At 36.7% G+C, this 19,025-nt stretch overlaps 1 protein-coding gene across 4 annotated transcripts in view; it reads left to right on the top strand.

Annotated features, from left to right (window-relative positions):
- The window catches only part of LOC131076289 (NEDD8-activating enzyme E1 regulatory subunit AXR1), a 165,616-nt gene extending 146,941 nt beyond the window's left edge, over positions 1-18,675 (top strand). Inside the window, exons 11-15 of one of the 4 annotated variants that reach the window (XM_058013405.2) lie at positions 9,251-9,336; positions 17,441-17,524; positions 17,634-17,708; positions 17,874-18,054; positions 18,171-18,675. In XM_058013405.2, the coding sequence (XP_057869388.2) occupies positions 9,251-9,336; positions 17,441-17,524; positions 17,634-17,708; positions 17,874-18,054; positions 18,171-18,254 (510 nt within the window). In that variant the 3' untranslated portion in view covers positions 18,255-18,675. The remainder of the gene's footprint in view (positions 1-9,250; positions 9,337-17,440; positions 17,525-17,633; positions 17,709-17,873; positions 18,055-18,170) is intronic. The other 3 variants (XM_058013406.2, XM_058013407.2, XM_058013408.2) reach the window with 3 other exon arrangements.
- Positions 18,676-19,025: the final 350 nt, after the last annotated feature.

Raw genomic sequence — 19,025 nt, 5'->3', positions numbered from 1 at the left:
ATGCTAAAGAGTGAACTGGTAATATGCTAAAGAGTGAACCGGTAAATTGTAGCCAAGCAACTGACAAGGTGAACCGGTATACTGTTGAGAACCGATATTCGTGAAATAGTGAAGCGGTATGTTTCTTCAAGTGAACCGGTATATTGTAAGATGAACCGGCATATGGAATGTTTTTATCAAGGCTTAATATGGTATGACTACCAGTTGGTAGTCTCAGCTTTAGGGTTTCCGGTTGAAGTGTTTCGAGCCTGTGTTATTCAACTGATGGCATTGTGTGATGAGTTAGCGTTGTATTGGAGATCTAATGGAGATCAGATCGTGTTGCCACGTCAGCCTCGTGCACATGAAGGATCTTGCATGAAGGAGATTGATCCTATCTACCTCGGGAATGTGCGAAGTCTCTGCAAACGATGGAGAACGCGTGATGGGTTATCGCCTCCATGAAGCGGTGAAGTATGAATGATGGAGAATGTCTTGAGATCTGTTCAAGACCGTTGTATTCAAATGCATAGTGTTCAATGGTCAGGGTTGAACCGACTGAATGGCTCAACCTAAAGGTTTAGGGTTTAGGGTTTATGTTGCCGACCTGTCTGTTTCCTATAAGGTCGATGTTGTGTTTTATGTTGAAGTTGTTGGCAAATGTTGTGTGTGTATCTAAGTGAAAAGATACGTGGTTCTTGCCAGACCAGATAAGAGGAGTGATACCTGCAGAGTGTGTATGCACAAGGAAGGGACCTAAGCGGATCTGCATTGGCATTGAGTGCTATTACCAGATCATTGTAATTCCTGTTGATCTCTAACCACTTCAACAGTTGGAAAATCCCTTAACAGGGTAGCTTTAACCAGCTTGCTGTAAATCCTTTAATAGGGTGACTCAAAGCCATTGAGGTCATAAAATCCTCTGACAAGGTAACCTCTAACAAGGTTTAACCCTTAATCGGGTATTCTAGCCATCCCTTAACCGGGTGATCCCTAACAGGATCGGTTCCTAACAGAACCTGTTGTAATAGTCTTTAACCGGACTAGGCTCCTAACATAGCGGACTTCTAAAGAGTTCAAAACAGCTTGTGGGTATTCATCCCCACTGTGGTTTTTCCCAGTTGGGTTTCCACGTGAAAATATGTGTCACGTGTGATGCCTCTTTCCTATGATGTTTTGTTATTTCCAGTTTAAGCGGTGAATCATGTTGATCTAGTAAGTTATTATAGTCATGATGTTAGATTACCTGTTTATGCACAAGGGTAGAGCGGAAATGAGGAAATAGGTTATGTGGAAAGTTAAGTGTTTTGGTTTGTGTCTTTCACAGTCACATTGTGTTTAACCGGTAGTAATTTGGTTCCGACCGGTGTTAGTGATTGCCAGTCAAGTTCCCTGTTTGCAGTCAAACCGGTTCAGGAAAAGTTTTTGTGCCTGTACTGATTTACCCCCCCTCTCAGTACCGGTTTAGTACTCACTGTTCATCATTGAGTTATCAGTTTTTTGGGTTCAAGAAGTAGGCGAAGGCATCTATCGGTTGGTGGAATTGGTTTGTCCACCTACGATCAATGATGCACCAAAGGATTTCACATTTTCTTGTATTTTTGCTATAGTAATGTGAAATAGCCTCTTTGGCCCTATCCATGGCCTCATAAATAAAATCCATTGGCATGTCCTCTCCATCCACCATACGAAGAACTCTTACCAAAGGTTCTATCACCAAACAAAATGAAAACAAATTTTAAATTAGTACAAAATTAACCCCTAAAAAAATCAGCAAATAGATTATCTTGTATAAAGTTTATGTTTGTGTTTGTTACTTACCCCAATCAACTCCTCCACTTTTGGTGAACCCTTCATCAAAAACAATGCTTACAATCTTCTCCGCTTTAACTTTTTTGGAGTATGCAGACTCCAACCAAGCATCAAGCACAAACGTCTGCTTAAGATGAGGAATGGCACCAAGAATGCTTTGCAAAGTGAAGAAAAGGCTAGCAAATCTTGTCACTCCAGGTTGCACAAGGTCCTTGCCATTTGTGTGTTTTCTCATCAAAGCAAGGACCTGTTGTGACCTTTTTCACACATCGCCCCATTGCAAATGGGGACCCTCTCTTTTCCTGCTTTCTAGGGTTTTGTTAGTGTCCTATGACCTTTTGCTGCAGTTTTACCAAGCCTTGTCCAGTTCAGAGCATTTCAGGCCTTGATGATTGAAAGTTAGTTTTTGCAAGTTATGTGATTCCGAAGTGTGAACACCACCAGAGTGCTTAGAGAGGCCAAAGGACGAAGATCGCAATTGATTTGGACGAATTTGGACAACTTTCTATTTTTAGAAAGTTTGCTTTTTTGCTTTTTCCTATTTTTTAGGAAGTTTCTTTTTTGGCATTTTTAGCCTGATCCCCGATATAGCTATTTTTAGAAAGTTTTTCCTATTTTTTAGGGATGTCTGCTTTTTGCTTTTTCGGGATGCAAACCTAGGGTTTACACTTGTACCACTGACCAGCTTCGACCGGAACTCTAGAATTCCAAGTTTTGACCTAAAAAGCTAAATCCCTAGATTTTAGGCTTTTTGCTTTTTCGGGATGCAAACCTAGGGTTTACACTTGTACCACTGACCAGCTTCGACCGGAACTCGAAAATTCCAAGTTTTGATCTAAAAAAGCTAAATCCTTAGATTTTAGGCTTTTTGCTTTTTCGGGATGCAAACCTAGGGTTTATGCTTGTACCACTGACCTGCTTCAAGTGCGATCCAAAATTTTGAAATTTTGACCCAAAAAGCTAAGTTCCTATATTTTAGGGGGTCATGGCACCTTCAAAGGATAATCAGCTCGAAAAATCATCCTAATCCTCAAATGTCCTGAAATTTGGCTAAGTCTGGAATGTCATCCTGATCCTGAAATTTGACTAAGTCTAGAAAATTGGAGAATCCTCCAAAAACTAGATTTTGCATTATTAGTCCTAGAGGCCCCAAACCACTCTCAAACATCTTGATAATATATATGAGATATAACTTAAATTATAAGCCACTTATACTTAAATGTTATATTTCATATATAGTCCACCCTCTTGAGAGCCTCCAAAAGTCCGCCTTGAAGAGCAAAGGTCTAGAAGTCCGCCCATGTTGGAGATGTCTAAAAGTTCGCCATGTTGGGAGGTAGACCAAAACTCCGCCAAGATGGGAGAGATGCTTGAAGTCCACCCAAGAGGAGGGATGCCTAAAGTCCGCCCTAGGAGGTGTCTCCAAAGTCCGCTCAAGGTGGGAGAGATGCCTAAAGTCCGCCTTAGGAGGTGTCTCCAAAGTCCGCTCAAGGTGGGAGTGTTGCCTAAAGTCCGCCTTGCATGGAGCAACTCCAAAGTCTGCCATAGGTTGAAGAGGCCATGGTGGCCAACACTCCAAAGTCCGCCATGTATATGTAGGGTGCATAGGGGTGTAGCCTAAAGTCCGCCCAAGCATGCCAAGTGATGAGAAGCCAAGTCTAAACTCCGCCATAGGTTAGAGAGCCATGAGGAGGTGTCTCCAAAGTCCGCCCAAGGTGGGAGAGATGATAGAAGTCCGCCCAAGTTGGGGACACCACCAAAGTCAGCCCAAGATGAGAGACCACCAAAGTCCGCCCAAGATGGGAGCTGCCACCAAAGTCCGCCCAAGATGGAGGTCATGTAGGAGCCCTCTCCCAAGTCCGCCAAAGTAAGAGAGCAAGGTAGGAGGTGCCAAGTTTAAAGTCCGCCAAGGGTAAAGAGAGCTATGAGGAGGGACCTTCAAAGTCCGCCCCATGCCTTTGCCAAAATTTCGCCTTGATGGAGAGCCATGAGGAGAGACCTTCAAAGTCCGCCCCATGCCTTAGCCAAAATTTCACCATGTAGGAGTCAACACTCAAGTCCGCCCCACCTAAGCAGGTCATGTGGGTGCTAAGGCCCAAGTCCGCCAAGGTTGAAGGGGGCCATGAAGGAGGCCATGGAGGAGTTCACTCCCAAGTCCGCCATGTTTGAAGAGACCATGGTGGAGCTAAGCCTAAAGTCCGCCCCACTTTGATGGAGGTCATGTGGGAAGAAGGGTCAAAGTCCGCCCCAATGCCTTAGCCAAATTTTCACCATAATGGAGGCCAAGGAGGAGCTCTAGCTAAAGTCCGCCATACCTTGGAAAATATCCAAAAGTGCGCCAAAATTCTAGAAAATTGGAAATTCAAAATTAAAAAATTTCACCAGGGCATTGAAAAGTCAAACACAATCAATATGATGTCATAAAAAACTTATCTAAAATTTCGAATTCGAAGACCAAAATAGAAAGTTTTTCAAAATGGAATATTGGAAGATTAACAAAGATTTCAAACTTGAAAGTCAAAATGGAAAGTTTCTAAAAAGGGAAATTCATGGATTGTCAGATATTTTCCAACTTCAACCAAAATAGAAAGTTTCCAGAGAAGAATATTGGAGGATTAATTAATATTTCGAACTTATAAACCAAAATAGAAACTTTTGGAAGATATTTTCAAAATTGGAAACATGACCAAAAACTTTCCGAAAGAACTGGAGATGAAATTAGAAGTATTTTTTTAAAGTTTTCTACTTGAGAATTTAACCTTGCTTACAAATACTTCATTTTAACTTCATTATTACATCAAAGAGTTCGAAATTACTAAGGAAAGCTTGGTAAAAGTTCAGTTCGAAGAACATCTGGACAAGGATTTTGACATTTTTTGGAAGCTGGATAATCGCTTTAGACCAGATTTTTCGCGGATTTTTGGAAAATAATTAAGCGCGAGAAGATTATAAAACCTTCGTAAAATTTTCTGAATATTTTCGAGAGGATTTCTAGCCCTGTTCTGCACATTCGAAGGTAAAGTCCAATTCAAAATGCAGATTTAATGGATTTTTCTGAATATTTTCAAGAACTTGAGAAATATTTTTTCAAATTTTTTTTGAAAAAAAATAAATATTTTTTTGGTTTAGTATGAAAATTTTTCGAAAGTTTTAACACTTGATGGTGACTTCAACCAACCTCAAGGCTGAGGGTCTTGAGGTGAAAATTCAATTTTTATGGCTAAGTGTGAGAGTGAAAAATGGAAAATTTTCCAACACTTAGCCATTTCGCGACCCCGATATATTTTTTTGAAATTTTGCAGAAATTTTCTAACTTATTTTTCCTTTGGTTTTATAGGTCGCGGGAGGAAGTAGAGGTAGGATCATCATCATAGAGATCGCAGCCGGATAAATTTCAACATGGGCATGCCCATCATTCCTCCTCAACCAGGCAGGGAACCTCAGCCAGTGCTTCAACTTGACTTGGATTTCAGCGATGAACAAGAACACGTTATCACTGAGCTGTATAGCTTGGCCTGGTCTGTGGGGAGAAACACTCCTGATTGGTATCGCATGAGTTTTATCCTTGACGAGGAGTTAGACATCACCGCACGTATTGATGCACAAAATCAGAGGGAACAACAAGAAGTTAATCCACCTCCCATACCTGCTCCTGCACCGCCTCAGCAAGATTAGAAGTGGCTTATGTTGGGATGGCGTCTCGTCATCTTTTCCAACCAATCAGATCGCTCCAAGTTAGCATGTCCAGATTCAATGAACCTGACCCATCCAGAAGCTTCTAGAAGGGCACACGTCACAATATTCTATTTTCATAAAAGATTTATTTTTAGCAAGAAGGACAAGTGTCCCAAATGTAATTGGTCGAAAGTAGTATTTTGGGGAAACCCTAATTAGGGTTTGTGATTATCGATCTTGGCCCTTGATCGTTGTTCGATCTCGGCCATTCATTGATTTTCAAGAAACTATATAAGGTTGCCTCCTCTCATTTGAAAGGGGAGGTTTTTGATGTATTGTTGCTTAAGGTCATTTCCAGATAATATATTTCGTGTGCGCTGCTTTGTAATCTCTATTATTTGAATGATTTGCATGGTTTCAATTGCCTCAACACTTAGTTAAAATTAATTTAGATTTGCTTTCATTGTTGTTAATTTGAATGAAGGATTTGATAAGTATCAATTGATGGTGTATTTCCGCTCATACTTTTGGTAAATGGATGATTTCCATTCTACCGTGCAAAGTTAGTTTGAGCCCATCCCCTGTGCATCCCAACATCTCGATCATAAGCACAACCCATTGAAGATTGCACCGGCCTTGTGTAGTTGTCCCTAGTGTGGCGAAGCAAGGTTTGGTTTCTCGAGAGCACCCAGTTGATATCGTCTCCAAAATTCGTAGGATTAGATTAGCCTTCCTGAACCCTATCCCTTTTTCCCTTTCTTTTGAAAGTCTAAATCCCAGAAAATTCCCCCCCCAAAAAAAGAAGAGCCTAAATTGCTAAATCCATCTAAGTCCAGTAGTTCAAGAATACTTGTCAAACGTAAGTCCCCCTTGAAAATTTCAACATACACTACCCAAGAAGCTATTCCACTAAAGTCGCTTGTTCGCACATATAGACCTTGGAATCAGTAGTGATTTTTCAGGAGAGGATAGAATACCTTCGGGTATCCTATCCTAATGTTTGGTAGATGATAAAACAGACACCAACAGGACCCAAGTATGGTTGTAGATGAATTTGGTGACACTTTTTGCATCTGCAACCACCCCTTTCACCCATCCAATCTTCCCAATGTCCTCTAACAACAAGTCTAAGCAATGTGCAACACAAGGACTCCATGTAATTGTAGGATGCCTCTACATAAGCATTCTACCTGCAGCTACGTATACAACTACATTGTCCGTGATAATTTGGACAATTTTCTCAACTCCAACTTCTTGGACCACCCTATCCAATAGATTACACAAAGTCTCTGTAGTTTTTATTTCATTTGAGGCATCAATAGACTTTAGGAATACCATTGCACCATTTGAAGCCACCAAGAAGTTGAGGAGAGTCCTATTCCATCCATCCTGCCCATCCATCTGATAAAATGTTGCACCCTTTTCTCCTCCAAAATCTTTTTTGATTATCAACCACAACTTGTCTATTTTTTTACGGCTTGCTCTAGCAATGGCCCACTAAAGTCTTTACTTGTTGGGGGCTTAAACCCCTAACCTGCAACTATAAATGCATTAATCAAACCTTCCCAATACGCATTGTTCGCTGCATTGAAAGGTATATTATTATAAAACCAAAAGTTAGCTGCTGCTATCCTTGCTTGTTCATGCTTCTCTCTATTCCATCTTGTACCTTCAAGTGAAGTTTGTGCTCTTGGAACATTGCGTGGAACAAAATAATTAGGGTCTGATTTAAGAGGAGTTTCACTAGCCTCACCCTCATTGTCACCAAAAGATGAAAGCGATCGACGTAAATTTGGGTTTCCATGAGTGCGACCAAGGGGACTCAAAGTGGACAATGTGGGATTCATTGCAGCTGCTATGGCTTCTTTTGTTTTTTGCCTTTCTTCCTTTTGCATATCATACTCAACAAGAAGGGCCTTCATCTCTCTAATAATCTTCAGAGTACTTTTGTCACATATCTCCACACCATATCCAAGTATTTGTGTAAGGTGGTATTTTAATCTATTGATTCCACCAGTCATCCATTTCTTATATCCGGTGCAAGTGACCTCCCCCTTTTTGTTTCTTGGTATCCCATACTTCCATGCTTTGTCTTTTTGTCTTCTTGGCTTTGGGGTTGTCCTTGGAGTTGAACTTGCCATTGCTGTTTTAACATGAAAAAATAAATAAACCAGCAGGGTTTTGTGAGAAATAAACAAAAAAAATGATAATGAATCATTTGAAAAAAATAGCATTCAAAAACAAGAAAAAAATATAAGGAAATAAGTTAGGAAGGGAAATAGAAATTTTTTTTGGCAGCATATCCCTTTGTTTTTCAAGATTTTTTTGATTTTCAAAAAATGGAAATGAACAAAAAAGAGAAGAAAAATCCTTACCTAGATCTCTTTTGCTATTTTGATCTTGTTTCCTCTCCTTTAAACCCTACAAACCTGTTTTGAGAAAATAAGAAAGGCAACTGAGTGAAATAAAAAAAAAAACCCATTTTTTAATGTGGCTGAGCATCTACCCATGCGTCACGAGTCTTTAAGTTGGACTCGTGAGTCCCGACTTAAAACTCGCTCGAGGCACAGACTCGTGAGTCTTGTGCCAGGACTTGTCTGGACTCGGCTCGCGAGTCCTTGGCGAGTTGACTCGGCCTGCCAATGGACTCGTGAGTCTTTGCGAGTCCCATGAGTCTTCCAACTATGGTTTGTACTTTGAACTAAGTCTTTGCATATGGTCCCAACAAAGCTGAAAGACATTCAAATTCCCTTCTTCCAGTTGCACTGCCACTTTCAAGCACACTTTCCTCTCCACCTTCCCATCTGCTTCCCTTCTTCCCTGCTTCTGTACATAATTGAATTTGTTTCATCATTCCCCATGTAGTCTTCAATGTGTTCAATTTCATGCCTGAACTCATTTTTACAAATGCGAAATACTCAATAGCATTTTATTTTTCAAATGCTGGTTTGGAAATGAATTGTGGAGAAAAAAGAATCAGAAATTTTATCTAGGGAATGTACTATTTTTTAATTCAAAAATCAAAAAATCAAAAGAGGGTTAATTTAGGGCTTCTAACCTCTCTTATTTCATATGCTGGTGTTAGTTCACTTTCAGCAGCTGTAACGGCTGCCTTCAGCTGCTTGAATGGCTATCCTTGCTCCTTGTACTTGTGCGTGGGCTCCAACAATGTCTGATTTTTTTCTAGCTGAGTGTTTTCCTCTTCTTGTTTTCTCCAGCTCCTCTACTTGAATGTGAAAATCAACTCTCTTTTCTTTATGTTAGTTTCTTAGTTTTTAGGGTTAGGTTTACAAAGTCAGTGGAGGTAATTGCAGATCTTTTTCTTGTTTAATTCTTGAAGTATTAAGGATTTCACAGGTTGGTATAATGATTCAATCCATTAAAATAAATTAGATAATTTATTTTAAGATATGATGTCATGAGAATCAGAGTCACTGTTGCCCTGTTTTACTTTCTGATTCGCGCTTCATAACAGTCTTGGATTTGCCATGATATAGAATTATGTCTATATAATTGCTTTCTTGGCATTGTTTACTTTCTGAACACATTGACTGGAGAACTATTTGTATCAACAATGAGGAGTCCTATGAATACTGAAATAAAGCCATTAAAATCCTTGTTCTTTGTGTGCTATAAATTTTTGAAGCTTAAATCACAGGTAGATTGATTTCTATTTTTATTGATTCAAGGTATTGTGAAGAGAAATAGATGCTGAAGATAAATCATATTTAATATTATTATTTCCTTGTTTATGATTAATTTTATATCCTTTTAATTGATGTAGGTTTGTCGCTACCGCAGTTTGGAGGATGAATTCAAAGCTCCTGTTTCAACTGAGCTACAAAAATATTTAGGTGATGAAAATTACAGGTAGGATTCAAATTTCATCCTTTCTTTGCACGTACTTCTATAAGTGGCCCTCTGTATAGCATATTGTGTTTTTCATTTTTATCTAAACTACTTTGAGGAAGGCCTCTTCTTGACGATGCTAATCCCCTAATATTGTAACTGTCTGTATCTAGTTGGGGGTTTTCACAGTAGCTTTCTCTCCTTATTTTCTGACTTCATTAGACTTGAAGTATTCAGTTATTTCATTCCATGAAGCAATTTTAGATGTTTTGTTAATAGTTTCATTTCTTTTTCTTAGCCTTACAATATTAAACACTATATACTTTTTGCTTAAGCTGGCTCATAAAATGTCCCGTACTGTTTTGAATGAAGGCGACTGAGTCCAGATTCCAAACTTCTAATATGGCATCGCCAAATCCACCAATATCTTGATTTCTTTATTCTGAAATTTTGTGCTTCTTCAATCTTTAAATTTGGTTCATGTTTGTTCGGAAATAAGCAACAATTTGTACGCTACTTCTATGAGGAAGGTGTTACAAATTTCAAATCTAATGAATTAGCAGCATAACGATCTTGTAAACAACACTTTGAAAAAGAATCAGAATAGGAAAGGAAAAAGAAGTAATAGAAGCATAACTCACAAGATTAGAGATCAATATATTCTTACAAAAACCTCAGTTGAAAAACATAGCCTATAAAGAACCACTTATTGTAATAACAATAAAATATGTCTACAGAACAGTGATAATTTTATCCATGCTGCACAAGAGATATTCACTGTCTATGACATTCTCCTCAAGTAACATCTCATTCCTTTGGAAACTTGTCAAAATCATACTACTAAGTCACAACAGAGAGCAATAAATTATAATAGATCAACACTAAAATATCACTGAAACATCTAGGAGTCTGTCTTCAAGGCAAAATGATCTTTGCACTCATCTAGTAGATTTTACCTGAATTATAGCCAATTCTTGCATTGCATGTATGAAAAAATGCATACTCCAAGAACTCCCTATTTTTCATATCAAAGGATCATTTGTGTCCAATTAGCAAATCTATTAAAATAGTAAAAATACCTATATCATGTCAACAATCCCTACATCTGACCTAGGATCTACCATACTTAGTAGCACACATCCTCAATATAAGTGACCATCTGTCTAACAATTTACAACCAAGAACTTACAGTGCATCAGAGTCCTCCAAGGCAACAATTTGACCTTGACTTCAGAAAAATGAAGATCAATCATCCTCTACCGATAGATCAAAGAACTGTCAAAATATATATTGCTCATATGTAGTAGGAACCGATAGCCTCTTATGACACTAAGATCCCTTGCAGAAGATCATCAATTTGCAACAAATGGATTCAAAATTTCAAACCACTACCAAAAACTCTCACAACATGTGATCCACAGTTTCCATGGCAGAATGGTTCACTTCTCAATGCCTTTCAAACACAAAAACATGACCCAAGACACTCAAAAGCACATAATCTGCAAGATAACCAGATGAGGCTTCTTCTCTTACATGCAATCACACCCCAGCTCAATTATCCATGACAAATGATTTCAGATCTGTTATGACTATCCAAAAATCGCATTCAATCAAGGACATCTTCCATCATGATTAACATTTCATTAGTCTTCTACTTGTAGCATGTATCTACAACACGATCACTCACCATATTAGCATCAACAAAATAGTTACAAATCTCATAATATTTTTAAACCTATGCTATTTATTCTTCTACATCTACAACAAAGACCATATACAAGAACAATATCACGCATGTCATTCTTCCTTCAATCACACAAGCTTGCAACCAAAGTCAACCACTCACTACATAATATCATGCATGATATTTCTACTCAATCTTGTTCCTATAGTTAACCACAATAATAACTTCACATACTATTCCTCTTTAGTAGTTTACTCCTGTAAATAAAGCTATACACAGTTTTCTATGAGAAACACATTACAATTTTTATGTCATTGATTGTGGAAATATCCATTTTTTAATAAGAACAACATTTATTACATGAGAACATTGCAATAGGACTTTCACCCTTGCTATTCTTCCGTCAAGCAGCAGATACTGATTGCTTCCACTATCAATGTCCATGCCATCATTGCTAAAACAGTAAAACCAGATTTCAACCACACAAAAGTCCTACACAGTACCAAGATTGTCATACAAAAGGAATTACCCTCTTCCTCCCAAAACAAGCCACACAAACAAGACTTTCATGCCAGGCAAAAAAACAGAACCTACATACAAGCTCCAAAACACATATTATCAATGAATATTGAAACTGTCTATGATCACACATCCATTTACCTAATAGAACCATCTATAAACATAGATCCATTCATAATTGAGAACCATTTCGTAACAAAAAGAACATTCTTATAACATAGATCAATCTGTTGAACACTATAGCCAACAAAACAAGGTTCTGATACAATTTGTTTGAAAACCAGATAATCTAAACAGGGAAATGAAAGATTGTTTAAGAATTACCCATCAGAAAATACCCCTAGGATGACACATTCAACATCACTCAGGATTGTAACCCAAATTCATCTTTCAAAACAGTGTTACATGTCGAGCTTTTTCATTTCAGCTCTTTAATTACTTGTTGTTTCAAGCCTTGGATCTGATTTCCACCACAAACACAAATGCTCCCTTTGCAACCAAAAATCACAACCAAGAAAAAATGTCACCCTTTTCTCAGAATAAACTCGTTAATGGTCACAAAGAGCAAAATGAATCAGTGATAAAAGTTGTAACTTTCAGCTCTCATCAGAAAAACAAGAAGCTTCTTCAAACTGAATTAACCTTCAAAAGGAATCAATAACACAATCAACATCTCAGAAGATCAAGATTCACATCATTGCCAAAAACTCTCATTGGATGTGATCCGAAGTTTTCATGGTATCATGTTAAACCTCTCCCTCTCCATACGAGTGCAAGCCATGATTGTTTCCTGAAAACAAGATCATTGCAAAACTCTCACTGCAACAAGGATTAAAACAAATGGTCCACTCTCGCTAATCTCATAAGCTGACCAAGTTTTGATACCAAATGTTAGGAAATAAGAAACAATTTCCACATAATTTGTATAAGTAGAGTTACAATTTTTTAGATCTAACAAAATTTCAACAGCACAAAAGCTTGGAAATAAGACTTGGAAAATAAAATAGAATAGGGAATTCAAGAGAAGAAATACAAGCAAACTCCACAAGATTAATGCATCTTGGGAAATCCCTTCAAGGAAAAAACCCAACTTCTAAAGCACCACATTTATTACATTAACATTAAAACATATTTACAATACAATGATTAATCAAGGAGCATCTTATTGTTCTAGAGACCTTGAACAAACACAGGCAACCATATATACATTACCATACTGCTAAGTCACAACATAGAGTAATAAGAGATCAACACTTTAAAATTCCAAAACATTTTAGCACCATAATCATGCATCCAGCTGCTACACAATACCATTATCCATGTGCATTCTTATATGGTTCAAGCAAGGCATAAAATCACCAAGTGATATTACAGAACCATATAAGACAACCACATGACGTGTTTATGAGTTTCAAAAACCTCTAAAGAAGGTTCTACACTCTTTCCTCCAAACATGATGTTCTGAAGATAGGACAATGCAGCCCAACAAAGGGACAAAATATGATGAACACAGTCTTCCAAGCACCCCATTTGGTAGATATCAACATGTAACCTCCACAATGATTGACTTACACATAACCTCCACAACAGTTGTCTTACATGTAACCCGTGCCAAAGATTCCCCTTACATGTATATATGCAAATGTCAAGGATGCGTTACAGCGTAACCTTGTAATGTCCCCTTTATTTGGATATATATTTTTTTTGATCGGTGATAGGCCGAAGCCGATAAGATGTACATACCCTATTCCCTACGGGATTTGAACTTGTGACCTCTCTTTCAAGAGCACAAGTTCTCCAACACTAGGCCAACTCAGACTGTACCCCTTTATTTGGATATTAAAAATGAATTAAATAATTAAAATTTAAGCTGTTGAATAATAATGAAAAATTAATTTAATTATTTAATAAGGCAATTAGTGACTTCTGTCAACAAAAGTTAAACAATAAAAGTCACTTATTATTAATTGCAATTATTCAAATAAAGGAACAGAAATTCCGACAGTCTAGAATTTGAAAGGATTGGTCACACCAAGGCCTATTTATGGAGGGCTTTGAGGAACATTCAGGTATGCTTGGTTTATTAATTTCTTTTGAACAGCTCTGAGAGATTCTTGCTTTCAGTATCCCGAGGATGAAAACCTTTGGGATTACTCTCAAATTGACCGAAAACTCAATTCATCTTGGAGGTGGATTCGCTTCATGATTCACTCGTAAAGAATTAACTCGGGCCTCTGGAGTTATTCTTTACTGTTGCAATATGCTTGTCTTGAGTGCATGAATATGAACTTCTGTGTCTGAGTGTATATATTTTCTCTTTATCGGACCAGCAGGTAATGAAATAAGATTCAAGGGGGTCGAATTAATGAGTAAGCAGATATCCAGTGTTTGGCGTATGGTATTCCTTAATGTAGAATCCACATATGAGTTATCCTTCTAATGCTGGGCAGAATCACTCAGACTGGGCAACCCTTTCTTGTATGTGGAGCGATACTCTCACATTTCTTGGTTTGAGAGCATAGTTGTTGGTCTATGTCTGCTATTAAGAATGTACTGAGATGAAGGGAGCTGAATGCGGGTTTGATGAAGACTGGTGCTGTAATATGAGTTCTTTATCCCTACTGTTATATTTCTGAGCTCTGCCATTGATTTCAGATTGATATCTTCTTTCATAATTCACTGTTATGAGTATATAATGCTCCGTCGATAATTTCAATGGTGGTCAGATCTTATATCTCTGCTTGTAGTTCTTGCTTCAGCTATTCCAGTTGTATAATCCTTCTTTGCATCCTCTCTATGTTTAAATTCATAAGAATAAATCTGCAATAAACAAAGATCAGTACCAATGCCAAACTGAAAACTCTCACAATTCTGGACAAGCAAACTGTTTGACAAAATTCCTCGTAAAAAAGATTGTAAAAATTGGGTTAAAAATTAGTAGGGATCTTACAAACCTCCCACGTTATGCCTCTTATAACCTATACTACCAGTTGTCTTGGAGAGTTCATTCCAAATCTGCCTCCAACTATGGCATGGGCACATAATGTTTGGAGATATACACAGAATAATATTTACAACATTATAGTTCTTGTTGGGATTACAATGTTTCTTTACTAAGACCTGGAGGTAAATAACACATCTAATCCTAACAATGTCTTCTATTAATTATCAATATCTGCACTTTTAAACGTAGATATACCTCCATCTAAAAACTAATAGAAATAATAAATATGCCTTCAATTGGAAAGGTAATTGTTAGTAATGAGCTGCATAATCAGTTCTTCCTAAAATGAAAAACTTTGTGCACAGCTTTCTTCTTCAAAGTTGATTTTATCTATTCAAAAGAGGAGCTATTTTCACTGTAATATTGCTCATTTACCTTGATAGCACATAAACAACCATCTGTTCCTTCACTCCAGCCTATGTTGGGTTGGGTTTTTCATAAAAATAGTTAGAGGGTAACTCCCCGCAACTCCAGCGACATGAAGATTATGACCCCTAAAAGCAGGGAACGTCCTATATAATGTGGAAAGTAGAGTTAATGAACAAGTCCGCTGTTGATGTGTATATGAACAATGACTTGCACTTACAAAATTGGATTAGATGTATACACCATGGAAATCATCGAATTCTTTGTAATAATAAATATGAAATTAGAATGAAACATCAAATTCTCTGAATTATGATTCAATATTCAGACATTATTATTAATGAGTAGTACAAGATATCTACAGAGAATTGTAGCTATTTAAAATATCGTATAAAATTAGAGTAAGGTCTTATATGTGGTTGTTTAGCTTATTTGTTTAGTAGTCCTTAGAATTTTGAGGAATATTTGTGGAATTGTTGTAAAATTATAATATTTTTGCCGTATAAATTATCTTAATAAGAGAAATTCTGGAGTTAAAATTTGAAGGAAAATGTTAAAAAAGAAGAAGAAAATGGCTGCATACTTTTAGCCTTTTATTCTTTCACAATTTATTTTCAATAATCAAATTGTAGCAGTTTCATTATTGTAAAAGAAGATTCCAAATTATCCATTGTGCTTAATTCAAAATTTTATACAAAATCACTTGTACTACTAAAACTTAAGCAGCAAACATAAGATAAACCGCATGATACCACCTAATTAGGAAATTGGTGGGGTGATGAGTTTAACTCTTCCTCGGGTTTCAGAAAATCCAGCAGCTCGTTAATTCAGCAATAACACTATCACTGTATTTGTCTTCTATGCCATCCAGTGGAAGAACAATGAAGCTCAAATAGAAACCTGCAGGCACCTGCTTATCGATCAATGAAGACCAAATTCTCTATTCTCTTAGAGGGTAGTTCATTTGTTATACAGTCGAGGATGGACTTTAGGACAATTTTGTTTCATCAGCTGAAAGGAATTCAATAATAAGAATATGACGTTGCCAAGTTGATCACAATTTAATTGCAATGAAATTTGGGTTAGGGATTGGGTTTTTAAAATATTAAACAATCGAAGGAAAGAAACAATTGAAATTTTAGGAAAAAATCAGAATTTAAGGCATTCTTTTAGTGTCATGACAAACCCACAATAGAATCGCATACATCCTCTATTGAAACACAGAGAGACAAGATTGGAAACAAACATATTGAGATACAGAAACGGAGAAAGACGAAACACACTGTATCATAGAAGCAAATAAACAAAGACAGTTCCATAATATCGTTGATTAATATCTCACCTATTATTTGAGCGTAAAGTCTGGTTTTCCGGTACTTTGCCTTAGAGAATAGTGCCAAACAATAATCTTCACAAATTATGTGGTTGATTTTGATGATGCTCCTGACTTCTATACATATTACATAGCCTTCATTTAAGAAATTGAAGGTAAATTATTCTCCATGCTAACTTGTTTTTGCCAATTTTAACTTCCTAGTCAAACTTATGTGCAGTATGTTGGTTGTTACATAATCACATATAATTAACCCAATATACACAGTTTTATTGCATTTCTACTAGGGTCTATCCTTTTTCAATTTAGAAATCTAGTAGATAAATTGACACCCACGAGGAACCACAGATGTCATATAATGTCTTGACTCTTAACAATGTCAATACAGATAGTATGTGGTTTTGTTTATTAAAGACTTTTGTGAAGCATACTTATTGTACGGGATTTTTTGGAAAATTAGTTTGATCATGTAATGCTAAACATGAAATATTTTAGCATTGAATACAATATTGATACTTATTTTTGCATTAATTTCACAGTTCAACGAATGTGAAAATTAACCCTGCTTTGTGTATTATTTATCTTTTATTCTGATCTTAATTTACACAGCAAAATTTTGATACTGAAATTAACATTAAGTTTGAAGCCATCCTAGAAGATATGTAAGGTATAACAACTAAGATTTGTTTTACAAGTAAATCTCTCATTATTGGGTCAACACACATATCGTTTCCAAACTTCCACTGCATAACCACCATTGGATTTATAATATCACTTTTTTTAAGTACTGATTGATTTCTAAAATTAAGATTATATGTTCTAAAATATCACACATAAACAAGGATAATTGTGGACCGTTGTTTGAAGACTGCAATAATTTAGTGCATCTCCATGGGATTATGATAAAATAAAGATATTGATATGTGACCTGGTTTTGCCAATGTGTCTTTTATTAGATTACAATTCTTCATTTTGCCTTGAAAAATGTCATCGAATTTTGCACGCTCCAAATTCTCAAAGTTATGAATACATGTTCATGCCACAAGATTTTTGTCTCAAGGAACGGGGCTTTCATAGATGGAATCAAATTTGAAATTTACACATATGCATACTTTTGAATAGGTTTGTCATCTATTTTATATTATTCTTTTCATAATATTGTCTTGTTTTTGTCGGTGATATGATAAATCAAGAGGATGTCGTTGCTTTGTGTCTGTAGTGGTGCTGTGGGCTTTTACATTCTTCTTCGAGCAGTGGATCACTTTGCAACAGCATACAATAGATACCCTGGAGTATTTGATGGGTATGTTCTCAATCAAGAATACAATAATGCTCTTTTCAATCTATTTTCCTGGAAAGCTTGGGGCAATGAACATGATAGAATTTATTCAAGAAACCAGTGTTATTATCAGACTTTTGAGGATAGAACTTTTGACTTATATCTCGCTTCTTGTTCATAGTGAAGTTGTTGGAAGACCGCGAATAGAGTGAGTCAATCATATGTAGCATTCATAGTGATATTTTCTAATGTTGATGTATACGGTATTGCTTTGGTTCAATTGAAAAGTTTAAGATTGACTGGTTTTTGGTGGCATTAACAATTAAACTATTGATTTTTTAACTCTCAAGCCAACAATCTGTAAATATGCTAGGGAGATGGACGAGGATGTTTCAAGGTTAAAAACTATTGCTGTTGGACTCCTAAATGACATGGGATGTAATGGTGCTAAATTATCAGAAGATCTCATTAGTGAGATGTGTCGATTTGGAGCTTCTGAGATCCACAGTGTTGCTGCATTTGTGGGCGGTGTTGCATCACAGGAAGCTATCAAGGTAAAACTGTTAGTTTGCTTTCTAATGTTTTAAATATCAAATATTGTATCTTTAGTGTGTAATTGCTAATCATATGATTTACTTGCTAACTACTGTGATGAGCTATTTGTTTGCAGCTAATTACAAAGCAATTCGTTCCTCTTACTGCGACATTTGTGTTTAATGGTATTGACCACAAGTCCCAACAGCTTCGGCTGTAAGGATATTTAGTAGACCATTCGGTATTGGTCTTGCAAAGAGCTGAGAATGAAATTTCTGAGCACAAAGGTTGACAGCAATAGGCCGTACAAATGGGACATTCTGCAGCAAGTGATATCTTTCTTGTCATGTGAACTTTATTCAAGATATAGAAGAAGCGTCTAAGATGCTGTTATAGAAGGGTTTCTCAGGTTAGGATTAGAGTTGGCTGTAGCTTGAAGGTTTTACACTTAGTTTGATGACTCTTTATGATAGTTGCTGTGGCACTGCCATCAGTACTTTATGAGCATTTCCACGAATGTGCTTATGCTCGTCAGCCAGCAAACTTTGGTTGTATCAATGCCTGTTAGTTTTTCTTGCTGCAACAATGTAAAATGTTATACGTGGATAAACTTAATTCTATACAGCTGAATTTTGTACTTTTGTGTTTCTCACTTTTAATTTGATTCATGTCACTAAAGCCCTTAAACTCATCTCATAAGGCCTGCAGAAGAACAAGTGTCTCTCACTATATTTAATTGCAATACTAGTGGAGAAAAGGGCTTTTCTAATTCATTTATTCATATTGCTTTCATACATTCCATGCGAAGGCATAGATGCTTAGTTAGTACTACGATTAGTTCTTAAACAAGAAGACAATTAAAGTGAGTTATAAAACTAAAAAACTGGAGTTCTCAATACAAACACTAGCATGCTTATGTTATCTTTTCAGATTTGCACTATAGTTTGAAAGTGACTGTATGGAAGCTACAATATCTGCACGGGAGAAGCCA

The sequence above is a fragment of the Cryptomeria japonica genome, chromosome 4, assembly GCF_030272615.1.
Source record: "Cryptomeria japonica chromosome 4, Sugi_1.0, whole genome shotgun sequence".
In the NCBI taxonomy this organism is placed as follows: Eukaryota; Viridiplantae; Streptophyta; class Pinopsida; order Cupressales; family Cupressaceae; genus Cryptomeria; species Cryptomeria japonica.
This window is presented reverse-complemented; position numbering and strand designations above follow the sequence as displayed.